Here is a 20,755-nt window from a genome sequence, read left to right on the forward strand (position 1 = left end):
AAAAGGACCACATTATAAAACATATAAGACACTTGAGATAAATGGTATGCTTGTAGTATGTCTGAATTTGCAGTATTCATAATATTTCATAATATTTTTATACTACAAAAAACACTGTTTTAATGGTCACAAATGTTGTTCCTCATTAACTCTTTCCCTGCCACTGATGATACAGTACTTTCCATCCATTATTACTCAACGCTTCTCCGTCACTGACCAGTTATTCTGGCAATCCATGTTTTAAATGTTATATGGTAGGGGGCAATGTTACAAATTTTCTGAAATAGTATAGCACTTCCAAACCCAAAAACAAGTAAAAAAGAAGATCTGCATAAACCAGAGGAAGTGGATAGAAATTATTAACTCACAAGTAAGGTAAAGTGATCACCAAACATTCAGCAGCATATAAATCAAAACAGAATAACATATGAAGAGGTATTCAACTGCACAAGCTATAGAGGTGTTTTTTTTTGTTTTTTTTTTGATGGAATCATCATTTAAAAAGACTATCAAACTGTTGCTTGTTTGTTTGAATCATAGCAACACAGCAGCACTGGCTTAACCAATGGTGTGAAGTTTGGGGCGTGGCTATCTGTTAGGAAGCGTTCAAGAAATCTGATTGAAACAGTCATTATGTTTTACAATTTCGGTGTAGAAACTACACACTTCACCTTTCTATAAATGATTGTGTAAATCTTTGAAATGCACCCAAACAAACTATAAATAAGGTTGTAAATATTTCATATGGGTTAATCAGTAATCATTTCATACACTTTCATTCTTTTACTTCTTCAAGCAATATCAGTCCCTGGCTTCTGTCTAGATACTCTAGCATGTAGAAATGTCATCCTCTGTCTGTGTAATGTGGGCTCAACCTCTGCAGTGTGTGGGAGTTTCCTTTGAACATCTCTCTCTGTCTGCCTCCCTCTCTCTCTCTCTCTCTCTCTCTCTCTCTCTCTCTCTCTCTCTCTCTTTATTACTAGGAAGCACACAGTGTGTTCTGGAAAGGCCTCATAAAACCTGCATGAAGTCTTTTTCTTTTATCTTTAATATAAATTGAATAATTAATATATTTGTTAGAACAAATCGCAGGCCATATAAAAGTAGGTGGCATCATAAACATTGCAATAACTTTAATGTTTTTTTGTTTGTTTGTTTTAGCCATTAAAATGAACTGAAATTACAGTTGTCATATCTGTCCATTTTAATTACTCACTTCATGACTGACTCATTGCTTCACTTGTATCAGCACTCAGAAATGTTTATGGCACGTGCCATTTTTGTGAATTAAAATGTTGGTAACACATCACAATAAGATCCTTTTTTTTCTCATTATTTTTATTTTAATTTTTAGCTAAAGATTTAGCAATTTTGTTGTTTTTTTGTAATTTTAAGTCAATATGTCTATTTTTATAAATTGACTTTCAATTTTAGTTTTAGTTATTTAGTTAATAATGAAATACTGCAATTTAAACAAATAAATACTGATGTTCATTGATTTTGTTCATGCTCTTATATTCAGGTTCGAAGGTAATAAATGCTATAAAATTATTGTCAAAAGTCATAAAAAATCTAAGTTATATTGCCCAGCCCTAGCTCCTGGAGACAACTGTTTTATCCGACACCAGCTCGGCCATTGCTCATTGATTTAGCTGTGGGTGGCATGCAGCATTCGGTGGAGTATAAGTAAAACTCAATACAAAATGATTAGTTCAATACCCTGGCTATCACAGGCTCATGTATAGATTTAGAAAACAAGATTTTTCTTAGAAAGAACATGGAACTCAATCAATGCATCACTAAAAAAGACAAAGGACCAAAAGGTGAAATGAACTTGAGAGGCTGAAACACAATGAAGCAAGCTCTGTGATGCCGCTGTGGTTGACAGACAGCTCAGATCATCAGAGTGAGGCAATGTCCCGTCCCACAGCCCAATGAGTGGATATGGGCTTTATCAGGGCTGATCATCAGCCAGCACTAGCAGAAGCCAAGCACAAGCATTACAGGAACACACATGCTAACACACTCCCACAACGAGGCCAGTTACAGCCAGTTAGAAGGGCTCATACACAGATCTCTAATGCTAATTTGACAGTGTTATGATGCTCCTGCACAATTATTACTTTTTTGATCTTGTTGTTGTTGTTTGGTATTTTAACTGGCTGGTCAAGCAGCACTATTACTTTTGAGAGAAGACCAATTTTGATTATGAATTAAAAGGTAAATAAAAAGCTCAAATGAAACATACGTATATGCAAAATTGCTAATCATTCACAATAATATCAATAACATGCAATAGATAAGAAAACAGATGAGGTGAATTTGCATTTCATGTCAACTTTAAAGGAATTTAAAACTGCTTATTACTAAATCTGCAAAAAAAAAAAAAAAGTATGTTGTGGCAATGTCTGACACTGATCCTACTGTAATTAAATATAATATTATTATGAATAATATATTAATTTGTCAATGATTACATTATTGATAATTATAAATAATATAATAATTTTAGAAAACAGATAGGATGAGTTTTCATTTCATGTCCACTTTAAGGACATTTAAAACTGTGAAAATATATTACGAAATCTGTAATAAAAGTATATGTTGTGATAATGTACCATATAATATTGATCTTACAAAAATGAAAGATTAATAATACAATTATTATTAATTATAAATGTTTAATAATTTAATCGTTAATAATTAATAATTATATAAGTAATTATTAATTAAATTGATAATAAATAATAATAAAACATAAATATTATATATACATATATATATATATACACGCACATATATACATATATATATATATAAAATATAATATTTATATATTATAAATAAAATATACTATTAATGCTTAAATTGTTAATAATTATTAATAATATAACAAAATATTATTTTATATCAAATCACCACAATCATATTATAATTTATGCCTTAAACATATCAAAATTAAGTTCTGTATTAAATTTAAGTTATTAAAATTATGTAATTCAAAAATGTTAAACACATTTATCATATAATAACAGATTTATAGAAAAAAAAATTGAGTGATCTTTTGATTTGGACCTCTGTGTAACCAGAATCCCCTGCAGCATGCACTAGCAAGAACTCACACTGTCTTCAGAAAATGTAAAAGTCTATAATTATTAATGCAAGTCCACACATGTTCAACGATGAAACCTTAAGAACTTATGCTAGATAAATTCATGCTTAATGTACTGAGATTATATAAACGTTAATGTTGCAGCTCTTTGAGAACATCTTGTTCTTTGAAACATGATTAGTCTAGATTGATGTAAATCAGTATATAAGACAAGTACAAGCCATGATCTTTATGCAGCTGCCCACTTAATCCATATGACAAGCAAAACATGTAACAAAATTACTGGAGATTATGCAGTTATCCAGTCAAGAATGTTCGATTTGCAGCAACAAACTGAGCACATGCACTGATTGTTTTACACACACACATTGTTGTTTGTCTTTATAATGGGAGTTGTCTGCAGGGAGGCCATAGAGAAAATCTGTCAATTGACACTGCACACACACACACACACACACACACTATCGCAACATGCTCGGATAGCAGCGCATGCATGAAGAGAGTTGAGTGTGTGATGTCTCTGTCCTCATTCCTGACGCTCTTCAGTGTGGAGTGCAGATAGAGGAGGACTGCAGAATGAAACGGCGTCCTGTGTCACGCTTTCTGATGTTAAAGCGTTAGCACATTCAAATCTCATCAAGCATGGAGAATGAAAATAAAGGTGTAGGTTTTCACATCCCACTGCCCAAACAGAATCAGACCATCTTTTCTTTAAAAAGGGATTTATTCTTATTTATATGATACTGGATATTAGAATGGGTTCTGAAAAATCATGTGAAACTAAAGACTAATGGCTGCTGAAAATTCAGCTTTGCCAGCACAAGGCTGAAGGCTGAAGGTCAGTTTTTCCCTCAAAAATATATCAGTGTTTTCTAATGGCTGTGTCTCTTTCAAATCCACTGATACTGAAATATAGTGTACTGATGAATCTGGTATACTGTATTAATAAACATGCCACAATGTTTACAAAAGCCACAATATTGTGCCTTTTGCCAGTTGAACCAGTGACTGGGTGAGCAAGTAGTATAGGCGACTGTATACTAAAGCCAGTATTCCTCTCAGACAATGTTTGAGGCAGTAAGCAGCTGTTGAGAACATTATTATACGCAGATGCATTACTATAAAATGTGATTCCATGTTACACGATCTTGGGCAAATCCTTACTGTAAATGCCTTGAGGAAATCCTCATACAGGCCAAACCGTGGGGGAGCTGCCTATAAAGTTAGTTCACACTGACAACTGCAGAACAACAAAACAGATAAACAATTGACAACTGTGAAAACACATGCGTGCCAGAGAGTAGTGACAAACTAATGTCTGGTTATTTTGAGATTACTGGCATCAGGGTGAATGACATACAAAAGATGCCGCGATAAAGAAAAAGTTTAAGTTTAAAAATCAAATAAAAATGTTTGTATTCCCGTTGAATTCATATGGTTAAAAGCAAAGTTTATGTAATGACTCGTAAGATGTCATGTGGTGTAACCATCAAGTAAAAAGTAATAACATATTTTATGTGAGTGTACACATTATTTTCAGTGTGCTCAAATGTGCTCACTTTATAAGGTAAAAAGCTTTTTTTCCATGCATAATTAATTCATAATTATCATTGCATTCTGGGGAGTTACACCACATGACATTTTACAACCTCAACTAGCCTTGTCTTGTCATAAAAAGATCAAATTATTTGATATTTTAAGACTTATTGACCATGACACAGTCTCTTTATGACGTCTTTTCCTACTTTATGTTTGTGTCTGCAGGTTGGTTGTACCACATGACTGATTAAAACTTTTTGTTGTTGTTGTTGTTGTTGTTGTTGTTGTAGCAGCTGTTTTTTAATATTAAGAAATACTGAAGCACAGTTTTGTGAAAGTATAATATTTTACAGAAACATGTCCTGAGAAATCTGCATCAAAGTTTGCACTAGGTTAGACAACCTGTTGTTTCTTGGAATATAAATTATATAAATTCTTGGAATTTATATAATATAACAACATGTGATCATATATTTTGGTTTTGATCCAAAAAGCAATGTTTTATGTAAATATTAGTCTGCAACCATCATTTAAACGCCCGTATCGGTCAACCACTACCAAAGAGAACCAGGTTAGTCAGTCTACTACATGCCATGACAGTTGAACAGAACCTGATGCACAATCCGATCCACACTCCAACAAACTGGACCACATGCAAAATTCATGTGCAGCCTCTGCACTGAATGACCCCAGCAGTAGAGCTCACAAGTTCAGATTTATATCAATCTAAATTAAAAGCTTGCAAATTGAAACGTATCCCACTGCCTTCCTGCTGCACTGTCAGATGAAACTGGAGCCCTTTCGAGCAATGCACCACTACACATCAACCATGCCCAAGTAAACACCACACCATCCGCACTCAGCCAAACCTCCCATCTCACTCACCAACCCAAAACAAGATCAAACCCACCAGCCTTTTAGTGTTTCAAAGTGGAACTTACTGATTCTACATCTATCCCGTCCTCCATTGCAACGTTTGCCCCGCAGTCCTGAACAATCCTGGTAATCAATGAGCTAGAGTTTGGAATCAGCCACTCCGGAGGTGCATTAAAGCTGAAAACACATGTCCTTGTTAACTTTTAGACACTTCGGTTATGTAAAAAGGAGGTTGAGATTCTCCCGGACGCAGTTCAGAAGCATTACTGTACCCTACGTGCCGCACAAATCCACTTTATCATCAGTACGGATGCGGGACGTTAGCACTATTAGCCATTCCCAGCTGTCACCCTCTGCTCCAACCGGCTCCGCATACTTTCTCAGATGGGACGGCACTTACCATATTTGTAGGCACTAGTGGTCTCTCTCCTGGCTGAGTGTAATCATGATCTGGTGGACCGAAATAGCAGCGGGCCCCTCCGTGTGGCAGGCCTCCCCGACTGGAATCAGTCCTGTGCGAGTCTTATTGTCATTCTGCTTATCAGCTCTTTTTACGCACCCCCCTCCCGTCCCCTCCACTGCACAAATACCCTGGCACAGGCGGCCAGATTCAGCACAACTCAACCCGCCACTACTGTTAGGAGCCAGTCAGCCATGCTGGAGTACAGCATCCCAGCTTAAGGGGGATTTGGGGGCATTTCCCCAGGTATTATAAGCGCTTGCAGTGTTGCCCTGATCCTGGCTCTGCCAATCAGCACCTCGGTGCCTCTGGACTAGACTGGACTAGTTTGCCCCTGTCTTTTATCTCTCTCTCTTGCTCGCAGTGCTCTGGGAGGTTGCAGCAGTCTCTGCCCGCATCAGCAACATTACACCACCAGCACCAGCCAACCCCCCTCTCCACACACACACACACACACACACACACACACACACACACACACACACACACTTTCCTACCCTTGTGCCCTTCCAGTCACTCATCCCATGAATTAAATCAAGGCCACCTACAGTAATTCACTGTGGAAATTTGAATTAGCCTCATCTAATCGCAGTTTGAGACTAGATATTACATAATACTGTCAAAAAAAGAAACATCTTTGAAATCAATGTAACTTAAATGGATGCCAACATTTGAAGTGTGTAATTTGTGCACTGGTAATGTGACCAACAACTGACCACTAACTGTAAAGGTTAAAGGAATATATTAGTACTTTAAAAATACACACTAATACCTAAAGTGCACATATTACCTCGACAGTTCTGTACCATTTTCTTCTGAGAGTGAAAAGTCTGGGATCAGTAATTAGAATAAATAAATAAATAAATAAATAAATGTAGGTATTCAGCAAGGAGACAATAAATTGATTCAAAGTGAGAGTAAAGATATTTATAATGTTACAAATATTTCACATGTTGCTATTAAAAAACAACATAAATGTAAACCCTAAAAAATAAATAATCATCACAAAAAAAACAGTGTTGCCACTTGGTGCTATTATATTTGTCTCTACATGTAAGCTTGAAAAGAGAAAGTATTTTCACAAAAAATGAACCAATGACATTTAAACAAGCAGAAAAGCAAAATGAGTGATAAAGAGAGACTTGTCCTGATTGGTCAATAGCCCACAAAACAGAGACCAGTATCAAATCATCAAATCAATGGTCCACTCATGGTCATAGACAGATGCCCATGTTTGTGTTTACTGAACACTGACCTCAAAAAACACGTGTTTAAATACAGTGGGATGCAAGTTGAGAATCTATACGTCTCCTCAGTAGTGCAGTGTTGCCATAGCAACCCAACCCTCACTGCAGAGGGGACGTGAGCCCTGAAATGAAATTTGCCTTCACACAAACACACAGTATGAGAAGACTTGATCCGCCACACCAGCATATCTATATTTCTGTATAACCAATCATTTCTGAACTCTGGAATCATGAGTGTGCAGTTATGTGTGCATATACCTCTGCTAAGATTCATCTCTTACTCTCTGTCTCTTTGAAGGAGCACTTCCTGTCAAGACTTTTCCTTTTCCACTCCTTCCATTTAGACAATTAGTGGTCAATGTTTAGAAAGAAGGCTTTATCAATCTGGACAATCAGTTGTCCGCCTCAGTAAGTACACTCTGTCCCCTTTAGTCCCACCACTTAAAACACCAACACTCAAGAAGTTTGTTCACAGTGACCCTTGGGACACAAATAAAACTGAGCAGGAATTCAAACTCGATCTTGGGGGAAATTAACGAAGAATGAATTGCCCACTGATAGCTAAATTCATTTGTGCATGCTGTATGTTTTTAGCACTAGCTCCAGTAAAGGAATTAGTTGATTCTTAAACAGAATATTTAATTTTTATTTTAGAAAACAAACTTTCTTAAAGCAATTTTACACGTTCACTGGTTGAATTAGTTTGTCTTTAATCATGCACGCATCACAGGAGAACTATGTCCTTTTTGTTCAGTCTGATGAAAATAAATGTTTACACAATTATTGACTATTCGCAAAAAGCTTGATTGACAGGTGATCTGACCAATCAGAATGCGGATATTATGTGCCGCCACTGCTATCAGCCATCTTGCCCAACATCTATGGCAAGTTTCCATAGAAATCCATCTTAAAACAGGGTAAAAAATAGACTGAATTGAAACTTTTTCAATATAACTAAATATAAATATGTGCGAAGGGTTAAGTTGTGCTGTTGTTGGCTGCCACAGGAACTGTAATAAGCTAAAGAATTCCTTCAAAGTACTTATTTTGCATACAAGAAAACCTGCCATGTCTGGCACTGTATGCATGGCCTGCAGCACTAAAGTTAAAATACTGAGTGTGAAACAATAAAATGATTTGTTAAAACGTGTTTAAATGTAGCTAACCTCACATCACTTTCCAGCGTTGTTTGTCGGGGAAGCAACAGTAACTAAGGAGGGCAGGTCTGTGCAAACGGTCAATTATTACAATTGTTTATAATAATTTTTAACACTTTGTTTAGATATTGTTTAAAAAAAATTCTATTTTTATAATGAATTTTCCAACTATTTTACAAGGTGGTGATTTCATATGAATTAATATGTTTTGATTTGTATGAAAATACAAGCAAGGAGGTCCACAAGCAAACCTAACCATCAGTAAGCAGATTGTAAAAAAATGTACAAATGAGATCATACAAATTTATAGAAATTAGCCATGTCACCAAAAAACAATTTGCCAAAAAGTAAAATAGTTACAAAATTACCATGAGAGTGTGTTGGAATTTTCCTATTTTTGGACTAAAAATGTGTAACAAGGTTAAAACAATAAAATAGTTACACAAATGTCCTCTACTGTAAATAGTACTGAAAGTAAATAAGGAGAGCATAATAAAAGGTTTCCAAAATCTTTTAATCCTTGTGCTGTGCTGAAAATTCTTAACCTAATTTAGTGTTCCAGGTCAAAAATGACCATTTAAAAATGGCTTGTGTATATTTAGTCAAGGTATATTATCACCAAATATAGCTGATAATTTCTGTCTGTAAATAAGTGATAAGAACACCACAAGTTTGGGAAAAAATCCTTAAAAATAAAAAAAATATATTCAGTTTTTGGGGGCAGTTGGTAACTCTTTAGTATAGGGACCAATTCTGACTATTAACTAGTTGCTTATTAGCATGCCTATTATTAACATATTGGCTGGCTGTTTATTAGTATTTATAAAGCACATATTCTGCATGACCATATTCTACATCCCTAATCCTACCTAATACCTAAATTTAACAACTACCTTAACTATTAATAAGTAGCAAATTAGGAGTTTATTGAGACAAAAGTCATAATTAATGGTTTGTTAATAGCGAGAATTGGAGCTTAAAATAAAGTGTGACCGGGAAGTTTTTATGCCCATGTGTGAGCAAAGTCGGTAAGTTTTAGTCCAATTTGATAACCTAAAATAGCATTTTTGGAAATAAAGAAAATGCACTATGGGTCAAAAAGACAAGAACACAACATGAGGGTCAATAAAAATCAACCCTTGGCACTTAAAAATACCTTAAATTTCACTGAATGAATTTCACAAAAATTCTTAAAATTCTTTAACCAGTAACTGCCATGATGATCACTGGAAATTCCTGATGATGCAGAACAATTACACTGCATATGTTATGCATATGGTATTAAGAGGTCGACCGATAGTGGATTTTACTGATACCGATAGCTAGGTTGGACCACAGTGGCCGATACAGATTAATCAACCGATAGTTTTTAAAATGGATATGAAAACTAAAATAGTGCTTTACTATAAAAAAAAAAATGAACCTTACTTTGGAAATGAATAAAAATATTAATATTAACTATTGATCATTAAAGTTAGTTCATAGTTTATTAACTAATGTTTACAGAAGAAACTTAAAAGTGTAAAAATGTATTAATAATAGTAAATGTTGAATTAACACATTCTAACAAGAAGCAATACTTACCCAGCTTTCATTAATCCTAATGTTACAAATGAACTCTTATTGTAAAGTGTTACCATTTCATTTCAACGGTCATGCTTTAAGATGACCATCTTCAAATTTCTACACAAAGAGGCCATAGCATTGAAATTGCATACATATGGATATGTGTGTACAGTAAACTCTCACAAACACTCGATGATCATCTAATCAAAATAAAATATGGCAATGAATCAGTCAACCTCTCAGGCTGGTTTTGTTGGGCTTCTAGTGGTTTTTTGAGTTAGCCTCACAGTTTTGTGCATACTGTAAATACAGCATGCAACAATAGTGACATATAGTGAATTATGGCATCCTTATGCTGCCTTCCAGGATATTTTCTGTGTAGGATTACATTAGTTATGATGACGGCAAGGTGTTGACCTCTCCAGGTCAGGTCAATCAATACTGACACATCTCTTGGGTTGCTATTAAGAGACACTGTATGTATCACAGTTATACCGTGCCATTACTTGAGGTGGGATTCACAGATAAAGAAATAGATAAAAACATCACATCTTTTTTGTCAAAATAACAAACCAAGTAGCATCTGCAAATAAATTACTCTTTACTCAGAACTAACGTTTCTTCATAATAACATAATAAAAATGATATATTTTTGTACACACATCTGTAGACCAGTTCAGCTGCCTCTCCTGCTCTGTGTTCCTGTTCAAACTTCTAGATATGTACGACACAAACTCCCATGATTCTGTGAGATGTGGTCTGCACACACAGTGTACATCTGGAGTAAAGCTCTGACGGATCTCCAGAGAACCGAACAACCGCACAAACACACACATCTAAGACCACTGTTTACCACACTGCCAAGAGTCAGAGTTACAATAATAAATAGAATATTTGGTTAACTAGATAACTACAGTTCATAAATATACAGGAAATTGTTTATAAAAGTCTACAAGTAATAGTTCTTGAAATTAGAAAGTACAAAAGTAAAATGTTTAGGTTTCCCACACCTAACAATCCATGAATTTTCATGACCTTTCCTATTATTTGTGTTGAGGACTATTACAAAATGTTTACTTTTGTTTTATTTTAATTTTTTTATTCTACATTTAAAGGTTCAAATTGTGTATATTTCATAATTTCATTTTATAGAGATCGAACTCACATAGCATAATTTCTAGCCAATGAAATATTGAAATTCTGATTATGACTTTTAAGATTGTATTAATTTCCATTTTTGTACTAATAATTTCCTGTCCATTCTCAACTATATTTGTCAACAAAAAAGGAGAAAAAAGTCATCCTTTCAGTTTAAACACACTTTTTTTGTAGAGAGAGAAAAATTCTGCTCATGTATACAAAGTCAGAATATATAAAATATAATAAATAAAGATTCTTTCACAGATATAACACTGAGCTAAATTAACTAGTGACAGATACACTAGCACTAATGGGTTGTTAGGGGTCAGTCATTTTGTTTAATAAAAAGCGAGGATACATTAAATTTTTAAAACATGACAGGAAATGTGTATATAATGTTATAAAAGATTTCTATTTCAAATAAATGCTATTCTACAGGAATGTAACAATATGGTGAGCGTATTTTCACCAAGTACAACATGTTCCTGGATCAACATCCTTGTTGATCCTGGAACAACATTCCAATCAACCAATCAGAATTGAGATATAACTGTTTTAGGCTTAAAATCAGGGTTAGGTGCTTCTACACCCTTGTTAATCAGCTATCATTTCCCACTGATTTTAGGAATAAATTATGGGTAAGGTTAGGTTTAGGAGTAGGGATTGGGTTAAGTCTATATTTTTGGACAGTAATGTTGATCCAGGATCATCAAAAGATGTTGATCCAGGAACATGTCTTACTTGGCAAAATCACGGCGACCGTAACCATACTATCAATATCTTGATATCGCGATAGCAAAACTGTGTCAATATTATCGTGATCACATGATATGAAATGGTCTTCTGGGCAAAAAGTATAGTTTTTAAAATATATTTAAACTTCTTATTCTACCTTAAAAGGTGTTTAAAGTTGTGTTTTGGGCCATTATCTTTGGCACAGTATCTGTCAAACGAACTAAAACCGAAAGCACAATATGGCTTAATCCCTTCATCAAGTCTGGTTTTGCTGCGTGTTTCAAAGTGAAGCGCTCACTTCATTTAGGAGATCAGCTTGTGACCTGGTGTTTTCCTAGCCTCAGAGCGGCTCCGTTCACAGTAAATGAATGCAGTGAACTTGTTTATTTCACACAAGTTTTCACATCAGATGATTACAGCATTTCACTAGGTTCTTCTTCTTCTTCTTGGTTTTTAACGGTGGCTGGCACCAACGCATATATAGATGCATTACCACCACCTTCTGCTCCGGAGTGTGAAACAGAGTTTTATATTCTATTTATCAACCCCGTATCTCCTATAAAATCACAGAAGACTTAACTATTTATTAGACTTCCATTTTTTCTTATTTCTACTATAGTTTTTCCTCTTTCTTGTTCATACTTGCTACATTCAAGAAATACATGAGGTATTGTTTTTTCAACATGACATTGTTATTTCACTAGATTTGTAGGGAGACGTGTTTTTGTAAACCTGTTTTCACTGAAGCTGGAGTTTTCCTTCAAAATAAAAGCTCTACTGCCGTTTCCATCTAAATAAAAGCTTAAAAGTGCAGCATGAATTGCTGACAGCTAACCGTTTAAATGCAGTCCAAATTCAAGTGTAGAAATTAGGAAAGAAGTATTGTAATTTCCCTACTGTAGTGTAAAACAAAAATAATAAAGGCTATGAAATATTCATTTTAATTGATTTTACAGTGCAATTGTTTTGCAATATATAGCTATTAATGTCATTTATATCGAGACAGTATACCACAAATAAAAAGAGGGTTGAGGCCCCTTTAAAGTTCAGGTACAAGTTAATTCTCTGAAGTTTTATTAGTTAAGAACACGGGTTGAAGCTCTTCATTTTGAACTTTCAAAGTGCATTAGATAGAATTATTTAACTGTAAAATACACAAAATTGTCCTTTTTTCCGTTTTCCTATAACCAAACTCACACCCGTAAATTTTACTATTTACACTTTTACTATTTTCGAACGTTTGATGTAAAACACAAGTTTGACGTACAAAGGCAAGGATTAATTCATCCTCAGAGTCTGAATTGCAGGTACCTTTTAAACATATTTTGTGTCTCAGCAGACTGATAAAAAGCTTTGCAACATTACTTTTAGTAGCTGACCAGTTAGACTGGAGCTTGCAATTATCACAAGAGGTTTCCAGTTTTTTGTGAGTATGTCACATCAGGCCTCAGAGAGCAAACTGCTGAGACTTTGTGATGTGCGTCCTGAACCATGAGCTGATCACACAATCATCATCACCTCGCTGCTGTACAGTGCCACTCTTTGCTCATTTGAAGCCCATTAGGACTGATTATCATTACCAAAACATCCCTGTCCTGACTGGCTTGCAGCACAGTATAAGAGGACGATGTCGTTTGAGGCACAAAAGCTCATTAACTCCAGCTCAGGAGACGGCAGGCGTCCCAGCAGATCTGGCCTGGACTAATGAACAGCAGTCAGCTCATATTAGCCAGCAGTCTGAACACAGCCGTCCACCAGCACCTGACACAATATAAATCATTGCATTATTCATATTGAGTGTATGAACTCCATATGGCTCAGGGCTGAGTTTCCCAAAAGCTTCGTAAGCCTAAGAAGTTCGTAAAATATGCCTCAAACCTGTGGGGGCGGGTCCGGAAATAACGTCTCTATATTATATACTGTATATATATATATATATATATATATATATATATATATATATATATATATATATATATATATATATATATATAAGGTATAAGGTATATTATTACGTAAATTATAATATAATAATATTGTATTATAGTTATTATTTCCGAGTTGTCTAGAACCCAGCATTAGGTTTACATTTCAATAAACGAGCGTGTAGTAGGCTACTACAATTACGAACCATTCTATAAGGTGACATTTCAGCACTTGACAAACGGATAGCGACCCCTAAGTAAGACAGCTACGTGCGATTGTGTTAAGTGCATTTTTGGGAAACGCACGTGAAACAATAACGAACGATCGTAAAATGGCTCGTAGAAAACGCTCTTAAGCGCTAAGATCAATCGTTATCGGGAAACCCGGCCCAGAACATTTCACAATGCCTTCTTTCACACACCTTAGGTCAGCTTTATCAGTGTTAGGTGGAATTCAGCTGCCTATCCAAAATCCAAATCTGGAATACTTGATTCTGATTGGTCAACTGTAGCGTAATTGTGGATGATGATAAACTAATATAAGACGATGATGCTAATATATATAAGGTGACACTTATACTATTATCTCTCACCACTGCTGCATTTATTTGATGAAAAACACAGTAAAAACAGTAATATTGTGAAATATTACTAAAATGTTTTTTCTATTTTCATATAATGAAATTTAATTGAATTTTTAAAATGTAATCTTCAGTGTGACGTGATCTATCTATCTATCTATATCCCTATCTGTCTGTCTGTCTGTCTATCTTTTGTAACATTTTAATGTTTTTTACTGTCACTTTTCATCCATTTAATCATTTAATGTGTCCTTGCTGAATAAAAAAAAATAATTTACATAGTAGCAGGTATAATTAATATGCAAGCTAATAAACTGGTCATATCTGTTCCTTTTGCACAAAACATTTATTTTCGTAACATAAAAATATTTAAATATCTGAACATTTATATTAATTTAATAGAAATTATATATAAAAATATATAACAATTTGTATACAGTATATCGCAGAAAAACAAAATATCGAAATCTGAGTTTTTTCCAAAATCGTGTAGCCCTCAACAGCATCACTGATTATAATGAGATTTATAGTATTTTGTCGCCCCGAAAAAAAAAAAAAAAAACAGAGTTCACAAAGAGCTAGATAAGATGTTTGAGGTTAAAAAGTATATAAATTTTATAAGAAAATATAATAACATAATACCCCCGCCTGGAACCCTTTGAAGCTGCATTTAAACCACATAAACAAAATTCAAAAACTCCAGATTCAGAGGCACTATAGAAGTCCATTATATGGAGAGAAATCCTGAAATGTTTTCCTCAAAAAACATAATTTCTTTACGACTGAAGAAAGAAAGACACACACATTATGGATGACAAGGGGGTGAGTACATTATCTGTAAATTTTTGTTCTGGAAGTGAACTACTCCTTTAAGGGGAGAACCCTTGAATGACAAGAGAGGGAGAAGAGAGAGAAGACTCGAGTTTACTTTAATTAAGTTATAATTTGATACATTTTGGTTAATTTGGATCATGATTAAAATGCAGTGGTTGCCTCTAATTTTAAATGGTAAGAGCACAGACAAAGCCTTATTTTGTTTATACAAAGAGATTTATTTTACTTATTTATTTGAATTGGGGCTTGTTTTAAAATTTCAGTTTAGTTTTGTTATTTACATTTACATTCTATTTAAATTTTGTCATTTAGCAGATGCTTTTATCAAAAGCGACTTACAAATTAGGACAATAGAAGCAAATAAAAACCAACAAAAGAGCAATAATATGCAACTGCTATATTAGTATATTATAATTTCACAAAGAAATGTACAACATTTTGTCCAAGCAATAATATAAGGACACATTTAATTCATAATTTGTCTTAAATCTCATTTTGTTAAAAAAAAAAATTGAATCGTGAGTTGAGTGAATCGTTACATCCCTATCCCGTATTGAACCATGAGAAATCTGGTCACCCTACTTCAGAGGGAATTCCAGTTTTTACTGATACTGTATATTCAAATGCACTTAATGTTAAATGCTCAAACTGGTGTGGTTCAATCGTGCATATAATTAACTCTGCAGACCCGCTGATCTGTTCCCTCAGAATCCATTTCTGTCTCATTGATCCAAAACCAAGCTCTGAAATGTATAGCATTTATTTTGTGTTGCCTACAGAATAAAACAAAGACTGACATTCAGCAAGCATTTCAACAGAAATGTGTAATTTCAGATTCTGTAAACAGAGCTTGTGTCTGATGAACCCTCAGGACATCTAAGAGCAAAAATATAATAAATTGAGCATCAAAAGCAAAGCTGAGTGTGTGGTAAAGAAGTCACCTGCATTCTCACAGATGGGTGTCTCATGGTTCAGCTGCCCCCTCTGCACCCAATCACAGCCTTCATTTTTTACACACCAATGGTCAGAGACACACACACACGCGCTCTTGTCCAGCCTGCAATTCATCAGGCGCTATCCATTTCAACATTTCTTCTCCAATGAAAAAGAAAAACAAATGTTCAGTGTAGATAAAAAGCTTAAAATCACTGCAGAAGGGCCCATCATGCATTAGTGTGTAGATCAAGGACAAAGACAGCATGTGCACACAGTATTTTCATCAAGATACAGTGATGCCCATAGCAGTGCTTTAACAAGACAATCTGGACACTCTCGGGACACCAGAGTCAGGTAGAGATATTTCTGCATTCTCTGTACAGTGCAGCTTTCACCTATCACACACACACACACAAACACACACATTCTAAATGGCAGCGGATATTAATTAGACCAGCAGCTCTGTTCCCTCTTACGTCAATCTGAGCTCCCCCACAGTAGGAGTGATGACTTTACTGCCTTAGCATGAGGAGGAAAACCCTGCTGAAAAGATTAGCTTCAACCAGCAGGAATGTCCATGCTGATCCAAGATTTATTACTATTATTATATTTTTATTTTACAAGGTTAGTCTCTCGAAATTAAAGTCCTTTTTCAAGAAAGACCCGGGCCGAAATGTCAGCATAAAACATTCAGGGTTCTCACACTTTTTGACCACAGAATTCAAATTATTTTTCCTGTTCAAATGTACTGAATAATGATTGAATTTCTTTCATTCTTTCTATCTTTCTCTTTCTTTCTTTCTTTCTTTATTATGTTCATTCTTTCTTTCTTACTTAAAAGTTTGGGGTCAGTAAGATTTTATTTGAAATAAATTAATATTTTTATTAATTAAGGATGCATTAAATTGATCAGAACAAAGTATATTATGTTCTCTAGAATTTTTCTATTTATTAAAGATGCCTGAAAAAAGGTGTGTATATATATATATATATATACATACAGTACACACACTCACACACATATATGATGGTAAAATCTGCCAAACCCCCCCCACCCCACCCCACCAAAAAAAAAAAGAAAACAAACAATTATAGAACAATTAGGATTAAAAGTGAACTACACTTCACAAACAACACACAATGATGAGTTAATGAAACCTTTTTTGTAAAGTTTAATAAAAACACTTGACCCTCTAACACTAGCTTATATATATATATATATATATATATATATATATATATATATATATATATATATATATATATATATATATATATATATATATATATAACAAAAACAATGTGTACTGTATTAGGCTAACCAAGACTTGTCATAGCACTTCCTTATTATTGCTCTTTAGTTGGTTTTGATTGGTTTTATTGTCCTCCTCTGTAAGTTGCTTTGGATAAAAGCATCTGCTAAATGACTAAATGTAAATCTAGACCTTGTCTGGTTCTGGTTTAACTGGTGGATCAGTACAGTCATAGCCAGAAGTCTTGCTGGTTAAGCTAATAAGAAGCCTGTTGGAGACAAGAACATCCTATGCTGGAGATCAGCATCCAAATCTCAACATATGCCGATGAGCAGCCATGCTGAGCTGTACAGCAGGACGCAGTGAACGTCCAGAAACACATTCCAAAGTTCCACAAACAAAATACACATTCTGTTTAAATGGCAAATAAATACGACATCATTCCATGTGTCAGATTGGACCTTGATGATGTTTAATCATGAGACAAATGAAGAGTAATGAAGTCTTTGCCCAGGAGGTCATAGAGTTTACCGTCAGGAGGAAGTGTGTACTACAGTAACTCACCCTGTCTGCTGATGAACAGCAAACCAGATCAGAAGAAAAATAAGGCCAATCTCTGTCCCTGATGTTTGCAGAGCTCAGCAGAAAGTGGGTGGCTCTCAGGAGCTCTGGAGAAACATGCCTGCATTCTCCAGAAAGCCACACTCATCTGCACTGTTGCATAAAGGCAATGCGTCTGACTGAAGAACATCTGATCTCAAAGATCTCAAATGAACCAGTAAATCCTACTTTTTGCTTTCTGCTGTTTTCAGTGAATTTTTAAAAATAATTTTGTAATTTCAATTTTATATTTTGTTTTTTAGGGTGACTCTGTAACATTGTGTCCAGGGACTTTTTTATAAAACCAAATTATTATTTTAGGTTATTATAATTAACTAATGTTTAGTTTATTACAGTTAACTAAAACCAAAACCATAAAAACTTTGAATAACTGAGATAAAATAAACTTTAACAGAAATAAAATACTGTGTTTACATAGAAAAATTATTTTACCTAGTTGCCAAGAAAACATGCCATTTTCCTTTCATTTAAACTGATACACTAAATCAAACTAAATCAAAAAGTATTAAAATAATATAAATATAAAAATAAAAACTGTTTAAAAAAAAAAATACAAACACTTTATAATTAAAATGAAAACAGAAACTACACAAATAAAAACTATAATTATTAAAATATCATAAAAAATTCAATCAAATAAAATAAAAAAGAAAAATATCAATAATACTTTTAAAAATCTAAACCACTGTTTATAATAATTGTAATAATTTTGCCATTTCAATTATATGTATGTATATGTATACAGGGGATGACAATTGGGACAACATCCAATTGTCAATATAAAAGTTATTATTGTAAAGAAATGTTAGGAAGAAAAGATCAACGACATTTTATATTTTATAAAAAATGAGTAAAATAACAAAATATAATAAAAATATACATATTCAACAAGTCTTGTGTAGCTGCGGTCACCTCTGTGTCATCATTTGGGACTCTGTCTCTGTCTCTTTCACACTGGTCTCCAGCTGAAGTAATGAGCTGTAACAGACTGAGTCTGTGCAAGCAGTGCCCCCTCAATATCTAATCACTGTTTACATACAACACACACCAGCAACCCTTCATTTCATGTAGATAAAGACAGATTACGCTCTGCTGTCCATGTGTGTTTGTGTCGGCACTGGGATTCTTTTTACTATGTGTTCTATTTTACGCTGTAACAGCTTTCTGTCCTCAGTGATTTAAAGTGAACCTAGAAGAGCCTTCTCTCGCTCTGTTTTATAATCTCTCTCTCTCTCTCTTCACTCCCAATTCCATTTCAGGCTTAACCCCATTTTTATTTCCTGTATTGCTTCCTTCAGCTTTCTGTCTCGTTGTATCTCAGCTTCTCTGTCTTTGTCCTTCTCTCAGTCTTTTAAATCAAGGGGGCAAGGTTTGGCAGGTTAGCATAGTCCCCTGCTGGTGGATACTGAAACTACACCATCATGGGGGTAAAAAAAAAAAATCTTTCCCTATTGACAGACATCCAAAAGTAGAAACTTTTTATGCACTATGCTCCATTATTATTACTATAGAATAGTCTGATCTCCAGAAAAGCAGGAAGACAGTGAGATGGGATAATATAAACATCTTCAAAACAGAAAACATTTATAATAATATGTCTCCTTTATTATTTACAAATGTAAGGAAAATTATATATAAAATAATACAATTATATTAAATTATACTAAATTATATTAAATTATACTTAACCACTATAATTTTACAAATGTTTCTGTTGTTGTTTCATGGAATGTAGTAACATTTTTTAAGCGAGAATATAGTCTAGTTGTTTAGACTTCAAATATGTGGTTTGTTAATAAAGAGATTGTCTATTTGAAAAATTGCTTCAACATTTTTGGAGATGTGAGCTCCAGGGCATCAGCGGCCATTCAGTTTTTTATGAGTGAGTAAGAAGCAAAGACATTTTATTGAAAGGTACTGTAATAAGGTTGTAAAAAACAACATTATTTTTACTTTAAACAACACCTCATAAATCACAGCCAACAAATACACTGAGCAGCGCTGTCATCGGAAATCACCCTTAACAGATGAAAGGATAGTACGACAAAGATATTGCTTTCTTTAGCGGACATTCAAATATGAAATTGAGCTGAAGAATGAATGCTGTATCAGATGCAAGTAATCACACTCATGATTCTCTCTCTCATAATACTCTACTATACATAATACACCGCTTTTAATACAGAAATACAACGAAGCAACTCAACGTTCCTTTATTACTAGTTCTAAAGTGATGTTGTGGAATTAGTATCAGAGGCTTGGGCTCAACTGTTAAACTGTCAATTTGAGATTTGAATCCATGGCAGAAGGAAGTAGTTCTGCACATGGTTGTTTCTTATTTATTTACACATGCAGTCAAACTGTTGTATATGGAATATCACATTCATAACAATGCGATATTAAAAAGCCACTATTTTCCAATTTCACTGTATGAAAAATAGCAGCATGACCACCATTCAAAATATCTCCTTTTGTATTCAGGATTTTAATTTTGGAGTGAAATATTTAATGACCTTTTCCAATTACAGTTTGAATGAAAGGATTAGAGAGAAAAAAAAAAAAAAAAATAATCAGTATCTGGTGACAAAGTGTCCCATCAGCTCCAGGGGGAAAAGAGGAGAGGGGGACGGAGGCCCTGAGGGAGCCCGGTGCTCTTTCCTCAAACAATAAAAGCAAAGGAGGGTGGAGACTGTGAAAAATGAGGTTGGCTCTTAATAAGTGACGGGGGATTAATGAAGCAGCTTGGCATGTTTGCTCAAAAAGATGGGGGTGA

At 34.3% G+C, this 20,755-nt stretch overlaps 1 protein-coding gene across 45 annotated transcripts in view; it reads right to left on the bottom strand.

The window, feature by feature from the left end:
• The window catches only part of LOC109100368 (ankyrin-3-like), a 161,914-nt gene that overhangs the window by 79,617 nt on the left and 61,542 nt on the right, over positions 1–20,755 (bottom strand). The window contains exon 1 of one of the 45 annotated variants that reach the window (XM_042735053.1): positions 5,928–6,075. The exons of 43 other annotated variants lie outside the window; for them this stretch is intronic. In XM_042735053.1, coding sequence (XP_042590987.1) covers positions 5,928–5,930 — 3 coding nt within the window. In that variant the 5' untranslated portion in view covers positions 5,931–6,075. Of the gene's footprint in view, positions 1–5,592; positions 5,872–5,927; positions 6,076–20,755 lie in introns of those variants that run through there. One more of the 45 variants, XM_042735051.1, reaches the window with a different exon arrangement.

The sequence above is a fragment of the Cyprinus carpio genome, chromosome B12 (genome assembly GCF_018340385.1).
Source record: "Cyprinus carpio isolate SPL01 chromosome B12, ASM1834038v1, whole genome shotgun sequence".
Lineage (NCBI taxonomy): Eukaryota > Metazoa > Chordata > Actinopteri > Cypriniformes > Cyprinidae > Cyprinus > Cyprinus carpio.